General features: G+C 56.5%; 1 protein-coding gene across 5 annotated transcripts in view; it reads left to right on the top strand.

Annotated features, from left to right (window-relative positions):
- MYO18A (myosin XVIIIA) overlaps nucleotides 1-22,830 on the top strand; it is a 105,939-nt gene that overhangs the window by 53,036 nt on the left and 30,073 nt on the right. For 2 of the 5 annotated variants that reach the window (XM_050763283.1, XM_050763285.1), the window contains exons 3-20: nucleotides 2,883-2,918; nucleotides 5,008-5,095; nucleotides 5,301-5,407; nucleotides 5,530-5,706; nucleotides 6,036-6,249; nucleotides 6,483-6,625; nucleotides 7,793-7,893; nucleotides 8,774-8,837; nucleotides 9,027-9,176; nucleotides 11,263-11,446; nucleotides 11,669-11,759; nucleotides 12,019-12,211; nucleotides 13,021-13,107; nucleotides 15,253-15,394; nucleotides 15,524-15,683; nucleotides 16,485-16,671; nucleotides 17,006-17,249; nucleotides 19,963-20,072. In XM_050763283.1, the coding sequence (XP_050619240.1) occupies nucleotides 2,883-2,918; nucleotides 5,008-5,095; nucleotides 5,301-5,407; nucleotides 5,530-5,706; nucleotides 6,036-6,249; nucleotides 6,483-6,625; nucleotides 7,793-7,893; nucleotides 8,774-8,837; nucleotides 9,027-9,176; nucleotides 11,263-11,446; nucleotides 11,669-11,759; nucleotides 12,019-12,211; nucleotides 13,021-13,107; nucleotides 15,253-15,394; nucleotides 15,524-15,683; nucleotides 16,485-16,671; nucleotides 17,006-17,249; nucleotides 19,963-20,072 (2,478 nt within the window). Of the gene's footprint in view, nucleotides 1-1,616; nucleotides 1,692-2,882; nucleotides 2,919-5,007; nucleotides 5,096-5,300; nucleotides 5,408-5,529; nucleotides 5,707-6,035; nucleotides 6,250-6,482; nucleotides 6,626-7,792; nucleotides 7,894-8,773; nucleotides 8,838-9,026; nucleotides 9,177-11,262; nucleotides 11,447-11,668; nucleotides 11,760-12,018; nucleotides 12,212-13,020; nucleotides 13,108-15,252; nucleotides 15,395-15,523; nucleotides 15,684-16,484; nucleotides 16,672-17,005; nucleotides 17,250-19,962; nucleotides 20,073-22,830 lie in introns of all 5 variants that reach the window. The other 3 variants (XM_050763287.1, XM_050763286.1, XM_050763288.1) reach the window with 2 other exon arrangements.

Below are 22,830 nucleotides of genomic sequence, written 5' to 3'. Positions count from 1 at the left end.
CCATGGGAGTCAGGGCCTGGTCCCCAGCTACACGGCGCCAGCTTGAGGCCCCAGACCCAAAGCGGAGGATCAGTCTCAGCAGATCGTTCCGGGCAGAAAGATGTTTTCTCAAGTCTGGGGTCTGGGCTTGCATTCCCAGCCACTCATCCCCTGGGACCTCAGCAAAGTCCCATCTCAGACTTCCCCTGTTGAGTGGGGTTAATACAGGTCCAAAATTTCTTCTCTGATACCCTGGGTGTGGAAGTATTTTGGAAATTAGTAATCTTTGTATTTTAGTGCCATACAGGATGCATAATGAGCAACAACGCATAACAAACATTAATATTTTCCAAGCAAAATCTATGAATATTCACACTACAGGGGCACAGAGGATAAACTGCCAGGTTTTGCCGCCAAAATAGTTAAGAAAAATGTTTTCTTTGGGGGGCTTTTGGGATTTTGGAATTGCAAATAAGGGATAATAAGGGTTTTAAGTAACCAGAAGATTAGAAATGATACAGATAATGCTCCAAGCTGGTCCCTGGCATGGTGGGTGCTCCATAAATGGTAGCATTGATAGTGGTGCTAGTAACAGTTGTTATTGGTGCGCTCACTGCCATCACTGCCTCCTTTAGGCCTGGCCAGCATGACCCTCTGGCAGCAGGACTCGAGGAGCCCTGAGCTTGGATGGCGGATGGGTATAGTGGGCCCCTTGGGGTATAGGACAATCCTGTCTTCCCAGAAAGTGTTCTCTGGGTGGGGGCAGGAGGCTGAGAAGCAAGAGGGAGGGTCAGTCCAGCCTCTTTCCCTTGGAAAGTGTTGCCTTCTTGGCTGGCCTCTGAGTTGGGGACAGTTCTCTTCAAGTTTCCCTTTTGTGGACCCTGCTGAGGCCTCCCAGGGTGTGGGGGAGGGGCATCAAGTTTTGCCACTACTTCCCTGTGCTCTTGCAGGCTCCTCCTGGCTGGAAGGAGAGGAGTCTGGAGGGTGTGGGGGAACAGCCTGAGAGGCCTTGAGGCCCCTCCCTGACTGCTAACTCCTGGGACCTGAGGAGCCTTGTTGCTCCCCGTTCTTCCTGGGCTTTGCAGCACTTAGAGAAAAGCCAGCCGCTGCTTTTCCCACCCACCTGGCCCAGTCTGTGAATCGGGGAAGTGCCTGTTCCTGCTCACAGGGAGGAGCTGGCATGGGCATTTTGGGCAGGGTATGGGCAGAACTGTCAGTCACTCTGGAGAGCCTGTAAGCAGGTGGGGAGTGTCGTGGTCCTGTTCCCGGGCGGCTGCCCTCCCCTCGGATTCCCTGTCCTTCCTCCTCTCACAAGGGAGGAGTTGGGAGCTGAGACATGCCCTGACCTGGAGTTTAGCCACCTGTCACCTGGGCCTGGGACAGGGTCCAGAGGGCAAGTGGGATAATAGGGCCATTTGGTGCTCAAGATAGGCAGGTGGGAAGAAATAACCCCAGAACTCCCAGGCAACTGTTCTTTTTTTCTAATCTGATAGTTTAAAAACTCAGATTGCCGCGGGGCTTGCTCCCTCACCTTGCTCCCCTTCCCTGGTGGGTCCCAGTGGCTTCCTGGGCTGGGAGCTCTGCATGCTGCGGCCTCGCCGTTTCTGGGCTGGGACTAATAGTGGTTTAACCTTTAGGCAGGAGCTGCCAAGGTCCAGCTGACCCCCGTGGAAGAGGCCCACCAGCGGCTGGAGAGGATCTTCACAGCTTCTGTAATGCCCCTCTTGTGTGTGGGTCCCAGTCCCTGGCCACCCTCTTCCTGAGGCTGGCGGCAGGACCCTGTGTGTGTCTGTAGGCGCGCTGACCATGAAGGTGGCTCCGTGGCAGCCTGTGGGCCCTCATGTCGGGCTCTCGAAGAAATGAGAGAAGTGCTCTGGGGAGAGTGGTTCCTCCAGAGAGCCCAAAGCGCTGTGCATGTGGGAGGGCACCCCTCCTCGCTCAGGGCCCAGTCCCTTTCTCTGGCCACATTGTCCTACCTCTAGGACATGTGTTGGTGGCAGGGCCTGGCGGGTGGTAAGGAAGGGTGCTGTCACTATTTTTGGTGTCCTGGCTCTCCGGACCCAGGTGGGGCCTGTTAACTCCTTGCCCATTTCTAACAGGTAACATCCAAGTTCTGGTTGACTCGCCTTCCTCCCCAGAAAGGCTTTGCAGGGCTTTAAGTAACCAGAGAGGTCAAGGCTGGCCACAGGGTTTGCCCACGGTACCTTGGCTCTTGGGCAGCTGTCAAGTGGTCCCCAAGTTGGATCTAGATGGGGTCGGTGTGCCTGGCTGGCAGAGGTGGGAGTGCTGTAGGGTGCGTTGGGGTTGAGGAAGAGATTCTAGACTGGAAGCTGCTGGGAGCTGTGTTCTATGAGAGGTGCAGGGCGACAGCTCTGAACGCAGCCCTTGACCTGGGGAGTGGCACCCTTGGGCTGTGTTAGAAGGCAAGGAACAGCTCTGTGCTGGTGGCCACAGGGGAGCTAGGCTGAGAAATGCTCTGGAGATAAGGCAGGAGGCTGGCAGGGGGCCCAGGCCTTGGGTGTGGTGAGGTGGCCTGGCCCGGTAGACACACAGAAGAGGAAGCCTGATTCAGAACAGACTGGATGGTCAGCCCAGGAGAGACTGTGGCCAGAGGCAGAGTGGCAGACTCCTGCCCAGGCCACTGGGAATGACTTAGAGGAGCATGTCCTCTGAGAGGCCTCATGGTCACTAGTGTCTCTTCACCTTCCTGGCCTATCCTTGACTGGGTGCACTTCACCTGCTCAGGCCAGGTCCTGGCACCAAACCCCCACCTTCACCCCGAGCCTTGGACAACCAGGGCGTGCCGGCCCACTTGACTCAGGAGTGCTTGCTAAAGGGGACGTGCCAGTGGTCTGCTTGTCTTCACCCTTCTTCTCTCTCTCTCCTTTGCTTGCTGTCGGTAGCTGGACTCTGAGGCCGCCTCTCGTGCCCACAGCCAGGTAGGGTGCTCTCCCCCCACTCAGGAGCCCTCCGCTCCCTCCGGTGACCACCCAGCGCCCCCGGCCTGCACCTGGGCTGGCGTCTGTGCTCGGGCCTCCTGCTGGAGTGTAAGGCCTCTTTCTCCTCCAGGCTCCCACCCTGTGTCTGGGAGGACCCCAGCGGGAGGTAGTGCCAGGAGCTTGAGATGGTGCAGCTCTGTGTCAGGCCCCTGGGGAGCATCTAGACCGAGTGTCGCCCTTCAAGTCAGGCCCATGTGGCATGTGGTTCTCAGCCACTGGAGCCCAAGGGGGATCTGGTTGAGTTCTAGGTGTTTCAACTCTGCTCTCTCTGGAGAGAGAAAGCTGAAAAGGCGGAATCCCTGCCGTCTTCCCAGCCCATGCCTGAACATGAGACATTCTCTGTCTCCACCTCCTGGCCAATGTGAGAAACCCATTTTCAGATACACTTTAAAGGAGTTAGTTACAGGCTATGATGTCACCTTCTTCATCAGTCCCCAAATACCTGGTGCCTATTCAACACAAAGGTCTCCCCTGTCTTATGTGATTTGGAAAAAAAAAAAAAATTACAACATTGTAATGATTTTTATAAAGTTATAGTTCTTCAAATATAAAGAACTAGCCTTTTTAATGTCCTCACTTAACACACCAAAATGTTGCCAGCCACATGGTGATCCTCCTATTCAAAGAGTTATTTCATGGGTCCATGAAACCCAGAGATCTGGGAGCCACTGGTGCAGCCCAGCCCTCCTATTCCAATCTGGGGAAGGGCCATCCAGCACTGGAGGGATCTGCTAAAGCCAGAAGCCAACCTGGGAGGAGAGCACACATCTCCTTTTCTTTCAACTCCAAGAAATGTAACAAAGAACATACTTCTTATGTTTCCTTATCGTTTCCTGATTTCTCACTCAGGGGGTCAGGACCCAGGCAGTGTCCACGCCTGGGCCTCAGGTTTCAGGCTGATTGTGCCTCACAGCTGGGACCCTCCGAGAGTGTAGGGGCCTGGGCTAACCCAAGGGTGGGTCCATGCTACTGGGGTGCCCATCCCTCACCTGGGGCACAGGATGACCTTGCTGTCATTTCACCCACACACAAGAGGAGCCCGTTGGGCCCTGGGTCCTTCATCTGTTTCCCCAGGTCCCCCAGACACCGTTTCTTCCCAGTTCAAATGTCCTTCTTAGAGGGTGCCAGATTTGACAGCCCACACCCTGTCAGTACCTATGAATGCTTATTTCTGAGTTGGTGACCTCCTGAGGCCTCTGGGGGCTCCCAGCCCCTTTACACCACTCCTGTGTCCATCTGTATAATGTGTAAGCCTCTCCCTGTGTTTGACAGAGCAGGGCTGCCCCTACCCCCATATCTCTGGCCGCACTGCCTCGTGCCTTTGTGTGGCATTAGCATGTCCACTAGGTCTGTGTGACAGGGGTCTTTGCTGATGGTGGCATGAAGAAGGAGCAGGGAGGCTGGTGTGTGTACCTGGGTACTGTCCCCCGGCCCAGGTAGAGCAACCTCTGGACGGGAGGGCCAGGGCTGAGGCCAGGGCTCCGAGCCCACCTATCCTTCTGTACTGCGAAGTCCGGGCAACTCCCTATTGAGATCTGAGGACATGCCCTCTCCCAGCCTGGCAAAGGAGGCCCTATCATTTGGATGAAGGGAGAAGCTGGGCATGGAAGATCCTAGTAGCTGTGGCCAGGGTCTAGGGCCTTGGACTCAGGACACTGATCTCCCGGGCTTGGCAGGGTGAAGGGGTAGAGGGTGGCTGAGGGAGAACCTGGTGATTTGCTTTCCTGGGGCCTGCTCTCTCCTGGGCACAAGCTCCCTGTGCCCCTGTCTTGCCAGACCCTCACTGATGGTATGGTCCCTAGCCTTTGTGTCCTGTCCTCAGGGCTCCTCAGAGCCACCCCTGCCTCCTGGCTTCCCCACCCTCTTTCCCAGACACCTCTGATGTCCCTGTGTTCTGTGTCTGTCACCTAACTCATTCCTTGCCCAGTGGCTTGTCTCGAAGCCTATGCTCTCACTTGTCTCCCCTCTCCTGCTGTCCTTGTCCCTGTCTTCTATAGCAGGGCCTTTTATTCTTCCCTCTCGCTGACAGGCGAAGACAGAAGAGCAGATTGCAGCGGAGGAGGCCTGGAATGAGACGGAGAAGGTGTGGCTGGTCCACAGGGACGGCTTCTCACTGGGTGAGTCTTGGAGTGTCCAGGGGCACATGTCAGGACTCTCTGGTCTCAGGGCTGGGCAGCAAATGTGCCTTCTGCATCTGGTGAGGGCTGAGCAGTGAGCGAGAGGCTGGTGATGCAGTGGGGAGGAGGGCAGGACCGAGAAGTTCCCACGTGGAGTAGCAGAGGCTTCCCTGGCCCATCCCAGCTGTCTGTCCCTCCCCTGCAGCCAGTCAACTCAAATCTGAGGAGCTCAGCTTGCCTGAGGGGAAGGTGCGCGTGAAGCTGGACCACGATGGGGCCATCCTGGATGTGGACGAGGATGACGTGGAGAAGGTGGGCAGGGGGCTGGGTTGGGGAAGGAGGCTCAGGAGTGCTCTGGGCAGGGCAGGCCCATCCTCTGGCAGCAGAGATGGGCTCTGCTGCTCCAGTGCCCACCCGCCTATCCTCCCACACAGGCTAATGCTCCCTCCTGCGACCGTCTGGAGGATCTGGCCTCACTGGTGTACCTCAATGAGTCCAGTGTCCTGCACACCTTGCGCCAGCGCTATGGCGCTAGCCTGCTGCACACGTATGCTGGCCCCAGCCTGCTGGTTCTTGGCCCCCGTGGGGCCCCTGCTGTGTACTCCGAGAAGGTGCGGCACCCTCAAGGCTACCCTGCAGACTCCTGGCCCCACCCCCTGCCCTGGCTCTCTGCCCTTCCCCTGTGGCATCCCACTGGGCTCCTATCCACTCTCACAGTTGACCTTGGGAAGAGGAGTCATTTCAAGAGATGGGGGACAGGACCTCCCCACAACCTTTGATGGAGTCCAGGACTTACCTTCTGTATTTCCATGCATGGCCTTGGAATCCCTGGGCACTACAGGAGGGAAAATCCAGAAAGATGTGGACCTTAGTGGTGAGGGATGTCTTAATGGGATCAGCTAAGAGCCAACCCCTTCTCTCCCTTGCTCTCCTGCCCAAGGTGATGCACATGTTCAAGGGGTGTCGGCGGGAGGACATGGCACCCCACATCTATGCCGTGGCCCAGACCGCATACAGGGCGATGCTGATGAGCCGTCAGGACCAGTCGATCATCCTCCTGGGTAGTAGTGGCAGTGGCAAGACCACCAGCTGCCAGCATCTGGTGCAGTACCTGGCCACCATCGCGGGCATCAGCGGGAACAAGGTGTTTTCTGGTGAGGCAAGAACAACGGAGAAAACTGAAAGTGGGGTGAGGGGAGGGGAGTGAGGAGAGAGCACCCTCTTAAGTGCCAGCTCTTTTTCTCCCTGGCCTTTCCATGCCCCTGAAACCCCTCTGTCCATGGGCAGTTCTGTGAATGGCCCCAAGCCTTCATACCTCTGGAGCTCCTAGCTGGGAGATGAGCTGCCCCTGGCTTTCCTGATGTCCCCTTGGGCCTGTATTCTGCAGTGGAGAAGTGGCAGGCTCTGTACACCCTCCTGGAAGCCTTTGGGAACAGCCCCACCATCATGAACGGCAATGCCACCCGCTTCTCCCAGATCCTCTCCCTGGACTTTGACCAAGCTGGCCAGGTGGCCTCAGCCTCCATTCAGGTGAGAGTGCTGCCCAGGACTCGGGGTAGTAGGAGATGGGCCACGTGATTTCATGACCTAGAAATTAGGCTGTCTCCCGTGCCTCATTTTCCTGGGATTCTACCCCAACAAAATTGACCCAGGCACAGGCAGGCTTGCCCTGTGCTACCCGGAGGCATCACCTTCTGCCCTCAGGGCCTCCTGCCCTGGATGGGGCCTGGTCCAGCTTTCTGCCCAGTTCGCTTCACTCTCCCAACCCTGGGGTTGTCCTCACTCTACTGCTGGGCCTCAGCCTCACACCCATTTTCTGAGATTCATGCTTGGGGCTTCTCTCGGGCCAATTTCACCTAGCAGAGGACCGGCTTGTCAGTAAAGTAAGGCCCAGCCAAGGCTGATTCTTTCCCATGCTAAATACCTCATCACAGGCTCCCATTTCCAGAAGGCAGGCACCTGGGGGCTGGGCAGCGTGGCAGGGCCCCTTTGGGAGCTGGGCCTGTCTTCTTCCACCTCATTCTGGTTTCTGTCCCCAGTTTGATCCTAGAGGGATCTGGTATCTGGTTGAGCACCTTGGGAATGAGATGCAGCTGCTTAATTGAGCCAGATGTGGTAGTGCATGCCTGTGGTCCCAGCTACTTGGGAGACTGAAATGGGAGGGTCACTTGAGCCTGGGAGGTTAAGGCTGCAGCAAGCTGTGATTGTGCCACTGCACTCCAGCCTGGGCAACAGAGCGAGACCCTATCTTAAAAAAAAAGAATTAAAAAACAAGATGTAGGTTGGGTGCAGTGGCTCATGCCTGTAATCCCAGCACTTTGGGAGGCTGAGGTGGGTGGATCACCTGAGGTCAGGAGTTCAAGACCAGCCTGGCCAACATGGTGAAACCCCATCTCTACTAAAAATACAAAAATCAGTTGGGCGTGGTGGTGCATGCCTGTAATCCCAGCTACTCAGGAGGCCAAGGCAGGAGAATCGCTTGAACCCAGGAGGCGGAGGTTGCAGTGAGCCAAGATCACTCCACTTTGCTCCAGCCTGGGTGACAGAGTGAGACTCTATCTCAAATCTTAAAAAAAAAATGCAGCTGCTTGTTCCCCAGGGCCTAGAGGACCATGGGTTTGATTCCTTCTGATGTGGGGTGGGAAAAACTTGATCTGGCACTGCCCTGCTTACCCACACCTCCATGCTGTGCCACAGACAATGCTTCTGGAGAAGCTTCGTGTGGCTCGGCGCCCAGCCAGTGAGGCCACATTCAACATCTTCTACTACCTGCTGGCCTGTGGGGATGGCACCCTCAGGTGAGATGGGTCAGAGGGTACACAAGGGTGCTATGAGCTCCAGCCCGCTGACTGGCCTCCGGGACCTTGATTGCATCCAGAATTAAAGCCACTTGATCACGTCCTGCACTGTTTGGTCATTGCATGTCTGCTATGTGGTAGGCTCTGAGCTAGGCCCCAGGGACGGTGACACGGATGAGATGTAGTCCCTGCCTATCAGGAACTCCCTGGTCCTGGGTACTGGGGCCTGGCTATGTGGGAGGGGAACAGAAAACCCTTCAGTGTTTCCAGGGCCTAGCTAGGATCTCCATTACCCATGAAGCCAGTTCTGGAAAGCAAAGCTCACTGAGGTGCCGGTGGTTGGGGACTTGCCTACCATCGTATGACTGGTAGGGGTATTTGAGTCCACACTGGGGCCAAAAGCCCATGCCTCTTCCAGTGGCCTCCAGACTAGCCCTTCCTGCCCCGTGTTGGCTGCCTCTGCCACGCTCTTCCCTTTAGACCTTCAGACTTGCTGTGTGTTCACTGAAAAGATAAATGATGAGGCTGAGCCAGCAACCCCAGGCCATTGTCCTCTTTAGCCCTTCTTGTAACTGAGGGCATGGTCTCTGCCTTGGCTGGACTCACCCTTCGGTCAGGTTCCCTGCTCCCTTCTGGGGGCCTGGCTGCATCCTCTTACCAGGGCATGTCTGGTGGCCTGTACTCAGGAGAATGGTGCCCTGACCAGGCATCCAGGCCAGTTAGGAAAGCAGTGGCAGCTGGCCTGCCAGTCGGGGATGATGGGAGGATGGGCAGACAGAACTTGGAGTCTGGAAGCTGAGTCTGTCTGTCTCCACCCTGGGGGGAAATGGCCTTGGCATGGGGACCAAGCGCCGTGCTGACGCCTTATTTATACCCCTAGGACAGAGCTCCACCTCAACCACTTGGCAGAGAACAGTGTGTTTGGGATTGTGCCACTGGCCAAGGTGAGGGGTCTGTGGGTCTGGGTTGGCAGCCCTGGGCCTTGGAGGGTAGGAAAAGCCTCCATGGGTCCCGTGGGAATAATGGGAGCCCAGCTCCAGCTGCTGGCTCTACCCAAGCCTTGTCTTGAGGGCCCAGCTTCTCATGGGGGTGCGCTGGGAGGAACAGCCCTTTGAAGTCATCTATCTCCACAGCCTGAGGAAAAGCAGAAGGCAGCTCAGCAGTTTAGTAAGCTGCAGGCGGCCATGAAGGTGCTGGGCATCTCCCCCGATGAACAGAAGGCCTGCTGGCTCATTCTGGCTGCCATCTACCACCTGGGGGCTGCAGGAGCCACCAAAGGTAACCTGCAGTGGGTCCCAGTAGGCTGGCCTGTCCCCTGGGAGATCTCTTAGGGGCCCTGCCCACTCCCCGTTTATTCTTGTCCAGCACAGACTCAGCCATTCTGAGACACCCCTCTTTTGCTTGTGCCTCTTCTCAGCCCCGGGGGGGCTCTGTGAGGAAGCATGGAGGGCTGGGGGTTCAGAGGCTGAGGGACGAGAAGGACACTAAGGCAGGGCAGCCCCGCTGGAATAACTCTCCTTCTTGTTCCCTTCCTGACAGAGGCCCCCGAGGAGCAAGCGGGTAACTGACCTTGGCCCCACCCTGGGGTGTAGGGGCCGCCGTGCCCTGTCTTGGTGCTTGCCCAGGACTTTCTGGGGGCTGGGCTTGTTCTATTGCTGCGGAGAGGACTGGTCTGGGGAGAACCCCGGGGGTTGAGAATGAAAGGGGAGCCTGCAGGCTGTGGGGTGTCTTGGAGTCCCAGGAGTAGCTGCTTCTCCTGCCAGTTTTGGATCTGAATCCTGGAACCTCTCAGGATGCCCACCATGGGGTGGGGTAGGGTGGGCTTGCTTCCTGGGGCCTCCGGAGACCAGTTTTCCCCAATCCTCTTTCCTTCTCTCCACTGGTTGGGTAGCTGCGTATCTTCCTCTTGCATGTCAAGGTGGCGGCCACTAGGGGGCAGTAGGCACCGTGGTAACGAATGGGCTGCAGCTTTGGCACTTTGCGCTTGGGGACTTGGCCTGGCTTGGAGGAGCTCTGCTCCATCCTTCAAGATGACTTACGTTGGAGGGTGGCGATTTGAGCACCTCTTCACCCCTTTTTTCTACAGTTTAGGGAAAGGGCATGCTAGTGCTGAACAGCACCTTGGGCTTTGGCTTTGTCCCCTTCTGGGATGTGAAGGGCCCCAGGCTGCTCAGCTGGAGTGAGAAAGCCCTGGCGGGTGGTGGGTGCATGGAGGAATGGATGCCCGGGCGTGAGGCTCCGTGTGACCCCAAGAAGTGGCATCCCTGCCCAGGAGGAGCCAGGCTCTGGGTTAGGGAAGTTGTTTCGAGAATGTGGAGGACGGACAGGCAGGCAGGCGTGTGGCTGTGTGTTGAGGGAAGTTGCTTCACTCTGAGGTGACAAGCCTAGCTTTCCTCTAACCTACCCAGCCCCAGCTGCAAGCAGAGAGCTCCGGGTGTCAGCACAGGGACCTTGTCGAGCAATGTCTGTTAGCGCCTCAGAGCTTCCAGTGTTTTCCAGGGTGTGTGTGTGTGCGCGCACACATGTGCATGAATGTCTTTGTGGGTCTCTTTCTGTATGTGTCAGTGTGATTACACCCACAAACATACTCCCTGGAGACTGTGTGTGTTTGCATTTGTCCCAAGTCTGACTGTGGTTGTGTTTTCTTGCCTGCTCATCCTCACAACAGCCCCGCGCCACGGTCCCTTCGAGGCGGCGAGCCCCGTTGATGACTGTTTGCTAACACACTGTTTTTCTTTGCATGCTGCATGCTGGTCCTTTGCCTTACAGAAGCTGCTGAAGGTAAAACCTTGTTTCTTGTTAGCTTTCCCTAATTGCCGTGATTAGACACATGTTGGCTGAGGCACATACGTCTGTGCGGGCTGTTCCCTTTCCCCTGCAGCTTTTTTGCCTCCCCACTGTTGGGCCATCAGTGGGTGTTTGTGGTCTCCACTGGCAGATGCCAGGGGGGCAAGAGGGAGGGTTCTAATGCACCCAGGGAATGAGGAGGCATGAGCGATCTCTCAAGATAAATCCCCCACAGGCACACAGGGTTCTTGTGCCCATCCCAGGTGGGCTGGTTCGTCCGCCCTTCCCCTACTTGGGCACCCCTGGAGCTGAGCCGTCTGAAAAGGGAGTTTTGCAACTGGCTTGTTGCCCTCCGGTGGCAGCATGTGGAGTTACCGCCTACTTTAGGACCTGCTCATTCTCTCCATCCCCATGGAACACAGGAAATGCTGGCCACTGCTGGCTGCCCCTATTCTGCCTAAAGCCCATCAGGTGTCATCAGGGCTGGTTTTTGCCCCCAGAAGATGCATAGTCATCAGCTGGTCATCACGTCATCAGCTGGCCTAAGGAAAAAGACCCAGGATGCCAGATCCCTTTTTCCACTCCACAGCTGGGCGCAAGCAGTTTGCCCGCCATGAGTGGGCCCAGAAGGCTGCGTACCTACTGGGCTGTAGCCTGGAGGAGCTGTCTTCAGCCATCTTCAAGCACCAGCACAAGGGTGGCACTCTGCAGCGCTCCACCTCCTTCCGCCAGGGCCCCGAGGAGAGTGGCCTGGGAGATGGGACAGGTACGTTTTGTCCCTTGGCTGATGGTTGTGAGCGGGAGGCCTCATCCCGGCCTTGCTGCCATCCCTGGGGCTGGAGGGGATTGCTGGAGTGAACAGATGCTCTGTCAGTGGCAGAGGCCCTGCCCCAGGCCCCGTGCTGACTGGGCCTTGGGCAGGTCAGGGGCCTACCCAGGTGGGGAGTCCTGCGGAGCAGGAGATAGCGCTGCTCCCCCTGCCCCACAGGCCCGAAACTGAGTGCGCTGGAGTGCCTTGAGGGCATGGCGGCTGGCCTCTACAGCGAGCTCTTCACCCTTCTCGTCTCCCTGGTGAACAGGTGAGTGCCAGGCAGGACCCAGGGCTTTTCCTGCTTTGGCAGAGGTGGAGTAGATGCCTTTGTGCCTGGTTGGCCGAGGCAGAGCCGGCCTCCTCCAGCAGGGTCTCCCTGTACTGTGGGCTATGAGCAAGGCCAGCACGCCCTCCCCCCCAGGGTCCTGGGCACCTGGGCAGGGATGGAAGTCTGGCTGGGGCAGGGTGGGGCTTCCTGGTGCCAGAGGCCAACCAGCGGGGCTCTGACCCAGGCTGTCCCTATCCAGGGCTCTCAAGTCCAGCCAGCACTCGCTCTGCTCCATGATGATTGTCGACACCCCGGGTTTCCAGAACCCTGAGCAGGGTGGGTCGGCCCGCGGAGCCTCCTTTGAAGAGCTGTGCCACAACTACACCCAGGACCGGCTGCAGAGGCTCTTCCACGAGCGCACCTTCGTGCAGGAGTTGGAAAGATACAAGGAGGTAGCTCTAGGGCCTGGGCCTCACCTGGCCTCAGATTCTGGCCTTGGCACCCCTAGAGAGGGCATCTGTGGATGCAGAAGGCACCACCTTATTCTCCATTTCTGTCCTCCTGCACTCTCTGGAGCAGCAGTCGTTCCTTGCCCCCTTGTCCCTGGCCTCTGGCTTTGGCTACGTTCTCACTTGGTGGAGAGTTTACTCTCCAGGAAGCCTACAGGTGCATTGAGGGCCCTGAGGAGACCGCCCTTGGCCTCTTTTGAGGCACCTCCCAGGCCCAGTGATTGCCACTGTGTGGTTCCTGCTCCAAGTGTGTCTGGGCCTGGCCTTCCCGTCTCCCTTCCCTGATCTGTGAGAGTGACAGATGATGACTTAGTGCCTTCTGTAAAAGGGTGTCCCTGATGGGATGAGAACTGGAAATCCTGCCTCATCTGGAAATGAGTTGAGTGAATTGTCAGGATATTTATTTGGGGCGAGAAAGGATTCAGAAGGAAAATGGCAGTTGTCTTCAAGTGTTTCAAGGATGATTGTGTGAAATTGAGAGTGGGCTTGCTCTGTGTTGCCTAATCAACTGATGTGAGTAATGAGAATGTGACTCTGGCTTAGGATAAAAAGAGGTTCTGAGAATTTTAGCTGTGCAAAAAATACAGTGTGTTGCCTTGGGAGCCGTTTCATTTGGGATGACGGAGGGAGCTCCTGCACGGCACTGAAGGAGGTTGGCCTTGCAGATCTCAGAGCTCCCTCCCAGCCTGCTCACAGGGCTGTTCCCCACAACGTGACCCCCATGCTCAGTACTGCTCGGCCTTCCTTCCCAGGAGAACATCGAGCTGGCGTTTGATGACTTGGAGTCCCCCACGGATGACTCTGTGGCTGCTGTGGACCAGGCCTCCCATCAGTCCCTGGTAGGAGCTGCAGAGAGGGTTTGAGAGAGCCTTTCCTCTCATTTCCCACCCGTCTCCCTGTGGTGGAGCCCTCTCCATCTGAGCTGCTGCCAGGAGTGCCACTGTGGGCTGAGGGAGGGTCCAGCAGTCATGCCCAGACACCAACTACTCTATGGCGCTGGGGCTCTGCCCCTTAGCACTCACGCAGTCTGGCCAGGAAGGTGGCACTTTCTTCTGCTTTAGTGCCCTGGGGAGCCACAGCCCACGGGTGTCCCAGCCAGGCAGGAAAGCATATCTCCTTTCTCAGCCTCTGAGGCTCAGGCCCCAGCTGGTAACTGGCTGAGCCTCCAGTGTGTCTGCCAGGAGCCCTGGTGACCAGTCCCAGGTGGTGAGGGCCCAGACCCCAAGGACATAGTCATTCCCTGCCATTGTCCCCAAGTAGAGGACTGGTGCAACCTAACAGAGCAGGGCCAGGAGGCAGCCTCCCACTCCCAGGGGAAACAGTGCCAAGCTGTCAAATGCCCTCTAGGGGGCTGTCATGGATATGAACCCTCGCCCCTCAACCTTGGGGGCAGGCTTTGTCACCCTTTGTGCTAGTGTCCTGGGCACCTTGGCACTTGGTGGGGGACTGGCTGGCCTAGCAAACTCTTGGCATTTGGCGATTGTCCGCCATTAGGGGAATTGCATAAGGTGCTTTATTGGCGAACTGGCATTTTTGCGAGGTCGCCGATCTCCGTCCTGTGCTTTGATTCCTGCCTCTCCCTCCCTCTTCTCTGCCATAAGGCCCTGCTTGGCTTGCACAAGTGGTGGGACTGGGAAAGAGTGAGTACCCCCCGGGGACAGATGTTTAAAGTGCCCAAGCACCGCATCTCCCCAGGGAAGTGGATTTTCTTTTCCTGGCACCTGGGCTCCTGTGACGGCCTCACTCAGAACCATTGTGGCTCCCAGAAGAGGGGGGGTGTCAGCATGAGCGGCAGGGGTCAGACAGCATGTGGGAAGAGCTTGGCCCTTCTTTTTCTTCTGTGGTCTCCCCTGACTAATGGGCCTTGGCATGGGGCAGCTGCACCCCTGGGGAAGGGGACCTTGGTGCCAAGCCTGTCTTCCCATCTGATTGCTTCATTGCTCGTTCCTGCTACTTGGTTCCTGCCGCCAGAGTTACCCTGGCCTTTGGCCACATTCTGCTTCCTTCTGGTAATCACGCCAACTCCCTTGGGCATCTGTGGGGAGGAGATGCAGGCAGCTGGGGTCAAAGAGAGAAAAAACTGCCCCTTTCTCACTTCTTTTTTCCTCCAGTCCCTAAAGGCCAGGCCGGAATAGAGTGTGGGGAAGGTTCCATCCTTCCTGCCCAAGAAAGATGTGGGAACTCCATAGAAAAGGCACCTGCCGGCCAGATGTGGCCACAGGCCTAGTTTGTTTGGCCTTCCTGGGATATTGGAAATCAGAATTGGGTATTTCTACCTTCTCTTGAAGAACCAGAGGGTTTATCAATGCTAGGCCAGTGTTCTTCCAAGACAGCGGTTGGCTGCAGCTCAGTGGTGGTTGTTCCCTGTAGATAGGGGTACCTGCTGTCTAGCTTGCCCCAGCCTCTGCCCATTTTGGCTGCCACATCCGTTAAGTCACTTGTCTTATGCTTTTGGTCCTTGAGTGAGCCTGCAGTGATCCCACCGGCAGCCATCTGAGCCCCCTCTGGGTTCTCTACTCTCAGAGACCAGGATTAACCCCACAGCTGTCACTTACTGACAGCTTCCTTAGGGCCAACCCTTGTGCTCAGGGCCTTCCAGACTTTATCGCACTGCCAGGGAGTGAGAGCAATATGGGGTTCACCCAAGTCCCTGGTGACCTCCGAGGGGAAAGGGTGGAGGAGGGCCTCAGGGCGTGGGCTCTGGCCAGGAGGAAGGCTGCAGTCTTTGGTGACTTTGGACTGGAGCGCTAAGCACCCTCTTTTGCTGTGGGCTTCCCTTTGCTCCCTTTCTTGGCTTCCCTTTCCCTGGGCTGCCCGCCTCCTCCACAAGGTGTCAGCAGTGAGCGACAGGAGCTGCAGCGTGTGCGTGCGTGCATGTGTGCACGTGCGTAGCATTCTGTAGGGTGTGTTTGGGCCTGAGGACCACCCTGGCCCCTTTCCCGCAGCTCCATATGACAAGGAGGGATTTCCTTCCTTCTCTGTAGGTCCGCTCGCTGGCTCGCACAGATGAGGCAAGGGGCCTGCTATGGCTATTGGAAGAGGAGGCTCTGGTGCCAGGGGCCAGTGAGGACACCCTCCTGGAGCGCCTTTTCTCCTATTATGGCCCCCAGGAAGGTGACAAAAAAGGTAGGTGGCATCCCTAGAGGGTAGCTCCTCTGCTTCCTCTTACAGGTGGGTCTAGGTGGCACTCCCTGTGCAGGGGATCACTTTGTGCCTGTGCCCTGACAACCTGAATCTTGCTTCTCCCACCGTCAGGCCAAAGCCCCCTTCTGCGCAGCAGCAAACCACACCACTTTCTCCTGGGCCACAGCCATGGCACCAACTGGGTAGAGTACAACGTGACTGGCTGGCTGAACTACACCAAGCAGAACCCAGCCACCCAGAATGCCCCCCGGCTCCTGCAGGACTCCCAGAAGTAAGACCACCACTGCCTCCTCCCCTGTCCTGTACCCAGGACTGTTTTGATTTTGGGGCTCCCTCCCCCTGGAGTTGTCTCAGAGGCCCCCTCACTAGCAAAATAAATGGCCTTTATTCCTGAGAGGCAACAGCCCACGGCACTTGGCCTGGAGGAGCTGGAGGGGCCTCTTGGAGTAGAGGGGGGAGGCAGACATGGTGGGAGAGCCTATGGTTTAAATGTGAAGAACACCCCCAAGTCAAAGAAGGCAGGAGTGGCCTTAGAAACCCCCAGGCCCATAGGCCCTGTCATCCGCTCTGCTCTTCAGAAGATGGTTAGGGGCACCTACCCTGCGACAGGGGCTTCTAGGTGTTTGGCAGATCATAGTGAACAAAACTGAGCTCCCTGCCCTTGTGGAATTTACATTCTAGTGGGAGAGACAGATAATGAACAGTGAACGTAATAAATAAATTATATCGTATGTTAGAAGATGTTGAACCCTAACCCCTCCTGTCACATTGGAAACCTTTCCACACCTTTGCCCTCCCTGGTGAGTGGAAGTAGATGAGTAGATCGCTCCCCTCTGTCCAATTCCTGTCCACCCCTTGGCTTCTGCCCACCTCTGGCTTTCTCTCCGTATTGTTTGAAAATTTCTCCACTGTTCGTTTCTCTGTAGGGTGTGGGGCATGCAGTTCAGGTAGCCAGGCCCCTGGACATGGCTGAATGGGACTGTTTGGTGCTCTGGGGCCTTGGGGGAGGAGCGACCTTTTCCGCTCCATAGATGTGACTGCTTTTCCTCCCTTATCCTCCCACCTCTGGCAGAAAAATCATCAGCAACCTGTTTCTGGGCCGCGCAGGCAGTGCCACGGTGCTCTCTGGCTCCATTGCGGGCCTGGAGGGTGGCTCGCAGCTGGCACTGCGTCGGGCCACCAGCATGCGGAAGACCTTTACCACGGGCATGGCGGCTGTCAAAAAGAAGTCACTGTGCATCCAGATGAAGCTGCAAGTGGTGAGTGCCAACCGGTTCCCAGCAGGCAGGCCTGGGGACTCCTCCTTACCCCTGGCAGGCAGGCCTGGGGACTCCGAGCACACTGAGGCCATCTGGTGCCCACTCAGCGTCGCGCTGTGACTCGATGGCTGCTGGTGGGGTCTTCTTTTTCAGTGCTGCCACCTGTGAGTGGCCACCCAGGCCCAGCGAGGGCAGAGTTGTCCAGGCTTAGTAGGTCCTGGCTGGTGCTGGCGCCCTTGCTACCCCGTGAGCAGTGGAGACGCTGGCACCAGTCTCTGCTCTTCTGAGCACAGGCCATCAGAGCCCACTGAGGGCGGTCCCTTCCCCTCGGCAGGATGCCCTCATCGACACCATCAAGAAGTCGAAGCTGCATTTTGTGCACTGCTTCCTGCCTGTGGCTGAGGGCTGGGCTGGGGAGCCCCGTTCCGCCTCCTCCCGCCGAGTCAGCAGCAGCAGTGAGCTGGACCTGCCCTCCGGAGACCACTGCGAGGCTGGGCTCCTGCAGCTCGACGTGCCCCTGCTCCGCACCCAGCTCCGCGGCTCCCGCCTGCTCGATGCCATGCGCATGTACCGCCAAGGTGGGGCCTCCTTTCCTCTCCACTTTGGGCTCTCTTTTCCAGAGCTGGCTCTGCCCTGCGCCACCTCACACCTGGGACCCGTGGGCTGCAGTGGGGCTGCTCCTGTCTCTTTCCTCACGATCCTTTCTGCTCTGGTCTCTCATCTCTCCCAGCCCACAGCCCCTTCCTTTCTCCATTTCTTTCCATCCTGCAGAGTCCCCGCCTCCTCCTCTCCCTTCCGTATTCAGTTTTCTTCATCCCTCTCCCCTCCCAGCTCCACCCCGCGCCTTGTCATTTGTCCACAGCTCCCTTTCTCCTCACGTCCCTAGTTTGGACAGTTCAACTTTGCCCACAGCAGCAAACCCAGTGCCCTTTCGGAGCCATCTGCCTAGTGAGAAATGAGGTGCTAAATCTTTCTGAAGTACTTAAAACTCCCAAGAAAGGTCAGTCAGACCCTTTTTTATGGGCCCATCTAAAAGAGGAGACATAGAGGATGATAGTATTAGTGGTTACTTAGAGTCCATAGAAGCTATTGTCGGTGGCTGGGGGCCGGGATAGCACACCGCTATCATGATAGCACTCTGCTATTATTCCAGATGAGGAGACTGAGGCTCAGAGAGGTTAAGTAGCTTGCCCAAGGTCACACAGCTCCTGAGTGGCAGAGTGGGATTTGACCAGGCAGGCTGGCTGTAGAGTCATGTCTCACGTCTATCAAGTGGGGTTTTTTGGTTGTTGTTTTTGTTGTTGTTGTTTTGCCTGAGAAGTTATGAGTTGCTGGGTTTCTGATGTTTTTCTCCTTTGCTAGAAGAGCAGGTAGACCCACCCACAGCCAGGTCCCCTTCAGGCATTCCCATGGGCACTGTCACTTTTCTTTAGCAGCCCAAGCCAGGAAACGGGCTCCCTGCCCTGCTCTAAATAAATCATCGATCTGTCCCCACGTCTTGATATGGAGTTGGTGTTTATTATTTCAAAACCAGATTGTTACCGCTCTGAACCAAAATCAATGTGCTTTACTCAAACAAGCAGATCGATGAGGCCAGCAGCAGCAGGCCCCCCTTCCCTCACCCGGCCCCCAGCCACCGACGATAGCACTGATGATTAATTAAGATGCCAGGCGTCCAGACCTGCTATCCTGGCCCATCAATTTAATTGCAATTCAGATACAATCAATAGCTCACTTTGTCTTGGCCCCTCAGCAGCCCCCGCCTCCTGTTTCAATTATCAGGCACATGCATCAGCCTCACCTCCCAGCTGGAGGGTTTCCCAGAGCCAGCTAGTCCATCATTGCTGTGGAGCGAGTCCCTGGCTGACTGTCGGGAGTCCAGGTTTGGAAGCCAGTTCTGCCCCCAGCGGCAGCCTCTGTGACCTTGAGCAAGCCAGTCGCTCCTCCCAGGCCTCCATTTCTATGTCTGAAAGATGAGTCAGATCTGGTTTAAGAAGAAACCCTTTCTGGTTTGAAATTCTGTAATTCTGTGGGAGTGGAGTTCGTGGCCCTCCACCCTGGGCTCTGGTAAGATCAGGGTGACTTGGGGTCACCTCCTGCTAGCCACTGCTCTGACCTTGCTCCAAGCCAAAAGCCACCTTGCTCCAAGCCAAAAGTCAGGTCACACCTCCCCTGACCTGAAGCCCAGACACTCTTCAGGGAAAGAGAATCTACAAGTCTTATTTGTCACCTGGCCTAGGACTCAAGGTCAGGATGAGGCAAGGAGGGCGGCCTTTCTGATGTCCTGCTTCAGTGGACGGAGGGGGAAAAGAAGTGTTTATTAAATGCCAAGCAAGTGAGTCACACTGTGCTTTTTACTTGGTTTCTCATTTAATCTCCATGACTACCATGCGAGATAAGTGCTAGGGCCCCCGTTTAAAGGTGAAGACACTGAGGCTCAGAGAGGTTAAGTGACTGGCCCAAGGTCACATGATCCTAAGAGGCAGGGCCAGGAGTCCAGCACCTAGCCAACGCATGATTCCTTTCAGCTACTCTGGTGCCTTTTTTTGTTTTTTTGTTTTTTTTGAGACAGAGTCTTGCTCTGTCTCCCAGGCTGGAGTGCAGTGGTGTGATTTTGGCTCACTGCAGCCTCTGCCTCCTGAGTTCAAGCGATTCTCCTGCCTCAGCCTCCTGAGTAGCTGGGACTACAGGCATGGACCACCATACCCAGCTTACTTTTTTGTATTTTTAGTAGAGACGGAGTTTCACCATGCTGGCCAGGCTTGTCTCAAACTCCTGGCCTTAAGTGATCCTCCCACCTTGGCCTCCCAAAGTGTTGGGATTATAGGCGTGAGCCACCACGCCTGGCCTGGTGTCCTTTTTTTTTTTCTTTTTTTTTAAAGACCACAGGACATTGTTCTGTCTGCGTTATCACTGAGACATAGACTTGGAGAGCTAGAAAGCATCTTGGGGATTGGGACGTAGCCTTCCTCCGAGCTGGTCAGCTGCCCCGCAACCCCCCATTTGCATACCTCACTGACTAGGAGCTTACTTCTTTCTGAAGGAGACTGTTCCTTTTTCAGGCCTTCCTGTCCCCCTGTGGAGCAGGCCTGATTGTCCTCCTGGCCTCCTCTTCCTCTTCCCTGACTCCCCACTCTACTTTCGAGGCCTGCCTTCAACCACAGACTCCCCACCCGCTGCAGTTTCTTCTCTTTTGGTGACTGTCCACTGACTGCCCAGGCACCAGTGGCTACTGGGGTGTGCTGGGAGCAGGCAGCGTTGACGGGCCTGGCTCTGGGCTGCTCTCTCTAGGTTACCCTGACCACATGGTGTTTTCTGAGTTCCGCCGCCGCTTTGATGTCCTGGCCCCGCACCTGACCAAGAAACACGGGCGTAACTACATCGTGGTGGATGAAAGGCGGGTAGGTCCAGGTCCCCAGACCACTCTCCGTCTGCCCAGGCCCCTCAAGCAGCTGCCCTTCCCAGACTCATCTGCCTTCCCTCCCCTGGAGACAGCCCATCTGGCCCTGCTCAGGCTCCTGGTTTTGGAAGCACCCAGCTGTGTCCTGGGGCCCAGACCGTAGGAGCTGGAGAAGAGCCATTCCCTCCTTGGAGGCCTGAGCTGGGGGTGTCTGCTCACTGGTGGGTCAGACAATCATCCAGGAGCGAGCAGGGCCTGGGCCCACTGGGGGCACATGAGAATTATTAGTGCCTTGGGAGCCCCACTGACGGCACCTGGGCCCCCAGCCTGGCCCCCATGTCAGGGATTGGTTCCTGAAGCAGGAAACTGTCCAGGGCTGGGTGAACATTCCTCCTAGAAGGAAGGTGGATATGGCGAGACCTCTGTGGTGCCAGGTGAACACAGGCTGCTGGGCCCTTTCCGGCCCTGGGTGGTGAACTCGCGGCTGCGGAAGGGGTGTCCCTGCCCGTCTGGGCTGTCATGTTGAGCCCCAGAGGCAGCCCCTTAGACAGTCACAGGGCTCCCAGAGCAGAGGACCCCTCCTTTACTGTGCTGGGCCTCAGGCACCCAGCCTGATTCTGAAAACACCTCAGACCCTAGGATGGCTTCCCTAAAAGGAGGGGATGCTGCAGAATGGGGCAGAAAGCCCACAGAGTGCCCAGCCTGTGTGTGGCCCCCTGCCCCTCCACCCCTGCCTCAAAGACCTGAATTCATGGAGGGGGCTCGGAAGAACTTTCTTCCATCCTTTGGCCTGCTGGTGGCCTGGGCAACCTCGTGTGGACATCGATGCCTGTCCCACGCCCCCTTCTCACGGGCCTCAGCCTCCATTCCAGCCTCCCACCTGTGGCTACACCAGTACCTCATCAGCTCTGGAAATGCCCCACCTCTGAAATCATAAATCCCAGCGTGACCTTCTCTGACCACAGCCTCCTGCCTGCTGGTCCGACACCTCTCTTCCCCTCAGGACACCTGCTCTCCAGCTCTGTCAGGACCTCTCTTTCTGGATCACACTCCGTTTCTCTGTCAATTGTCTCCTTTTCCATGGTTCACTCTGCAGTCACTCTGCCTCCATTGCCCTCAGCCCTCCTGAGCCTCCCGCAGCACCTGGCCTGCCAAACTCCCACCCCAAAGTGCCAGGCTTTGGGTGTCTGCACTCCTCACTTTGGGCTCCCAAGGGTGGTGGAAGAAAATTATACAACTTTGTGGACTTGACTTCCTACAGGTTCATGGTCTTCAGCCTTTGGTGGGCCCTCGGGGGGAACCAGCAAGTCTTCTAGATGTCCCCTTCTTATCTGACCGTGACTCCAGGCTTCCTATCTGCTATTCCATTCTCCATCTTTCTCCTCAAATCCTCCCCACCCCACCTTTCTGGCTCACCTTCTCAGCAGATACCCAACTTCCAGATCTCAGGACATCAGGCTCCAGCTTCTTTTCCTGCCTCCTGCAAACCTCTCTTCCTTGGCCTCCTTATTCCTGTACACCTTCTGTCTTGGTGGGAAGGGTCCCTCCTCTCGTCCAGTCCCTTGATCCTGTGCCTTGGAGTCCGTTTCCTTGGGTCTCCCCAGAGACCCGTTCTATCCGTGTGAATTTGCTTCTCTGTCTTTTTCCTCCAGCATCTCCTTTTCTCCTGGCCCTTTTCTCTCCATGGAGAAACTCCCCCACAGACCTGCAGGTTTTGCTCTCTGGAAGGAGCCTCTGTCACCTCTGTCATCATCTCCCTGTACTGTGCTCTGCCTCCTGCCTGCCCTGGGCTTTCTTCCTGCTGCCCTCACCGCCCATGGCTGCCTGGTCCCTCTCCCTGATGCCCTGGCACTGGTCTTCTCATCCCCTCCATATTGCCACAGCCAACCAGCACTTTCTATCCCTCTGTTACTTGAATTCTTAGCAGCACGGGGCTCCATTCTTTCTGGGACATCCTCTCCTGGGCCTCTTTGCTGCCACTCCTGGTTTCCCCCTTGACTCTGTTCTCATTCCCTCTGAGCTCCTCATTTCCACTTGCCCCTGAAGTAAAGAGGTGTCTTCCTCAGGACTTTGTCTTTGGCCATATGTATTTTCTATTCTGCACCCTCTTCCTGGCCAACGTCATTCACACTCATCACTTCAATTACTGCAGATATATTGATGACTCCCAAATCAATACCTCTAGCCCAGGCCTCTCTCCTGAGCTCCAGACATACATTTCTATCTGACTGCCTTCTGGACTTCTCTACCCCTATCCCTTATGGCATCTCAGACTCAGCTTTTTCAAACCAAACTCATTCTGTCTCCCCACAGGTCAGCTCTTTCTCTTATATTCCCTACTTTGGAGAATGGCACCATTATCTGCTTAGTTATGTCAATCGGAAATCTCAGTATAGCCCTAGATTCCTCCTTACATACCCTATCCCCATATCAGGCAAGGCTCTGTCTCCTTAACACTTGCCGTGTGTTCTCGTCTTCTCTTCCCCTTGGGCCAGGCTCTAGCCTCCCTTCCTATGGACTACTGCCTAAGAGGGGTAGGTCTCCATCCATCTACCCATTTGCCAGTGAGACCTCTACCAGTGCAGACCTGATCATGCCCATCTCTGAGAGAACCCTTCAGGGGCTCCCGAAGCACACGGGGCTCCACGTGCTTTGGCTCCAGCCCCCTCTCTATTTGCACCTTCACTACCCACCCCCCATCCCAGTTCCAGTGAGTGACTTGGAGTTTCCTCAGTGCATTTTGCTGTCTTGTGCTCCCA

This window comes from Macaca thibetana, chromosome 16, assembly GCF_024542745.1.
Source record: "Macaca thibetana thibetana isolate TM-01 chromosome 16, ASM2454274v1, whole genome shotgun sequence".
NCBI lineage: Eukaryota > Metazoa > Chordata > Mammalia > Primates > Cercopithecidae > Macaca > Macaca thibetana.
The sequence above is the reverse complement of the archived record's forward strand: the minus strand, read 5'-3'. Positions and strand labels throughout refer to the sequence as shown.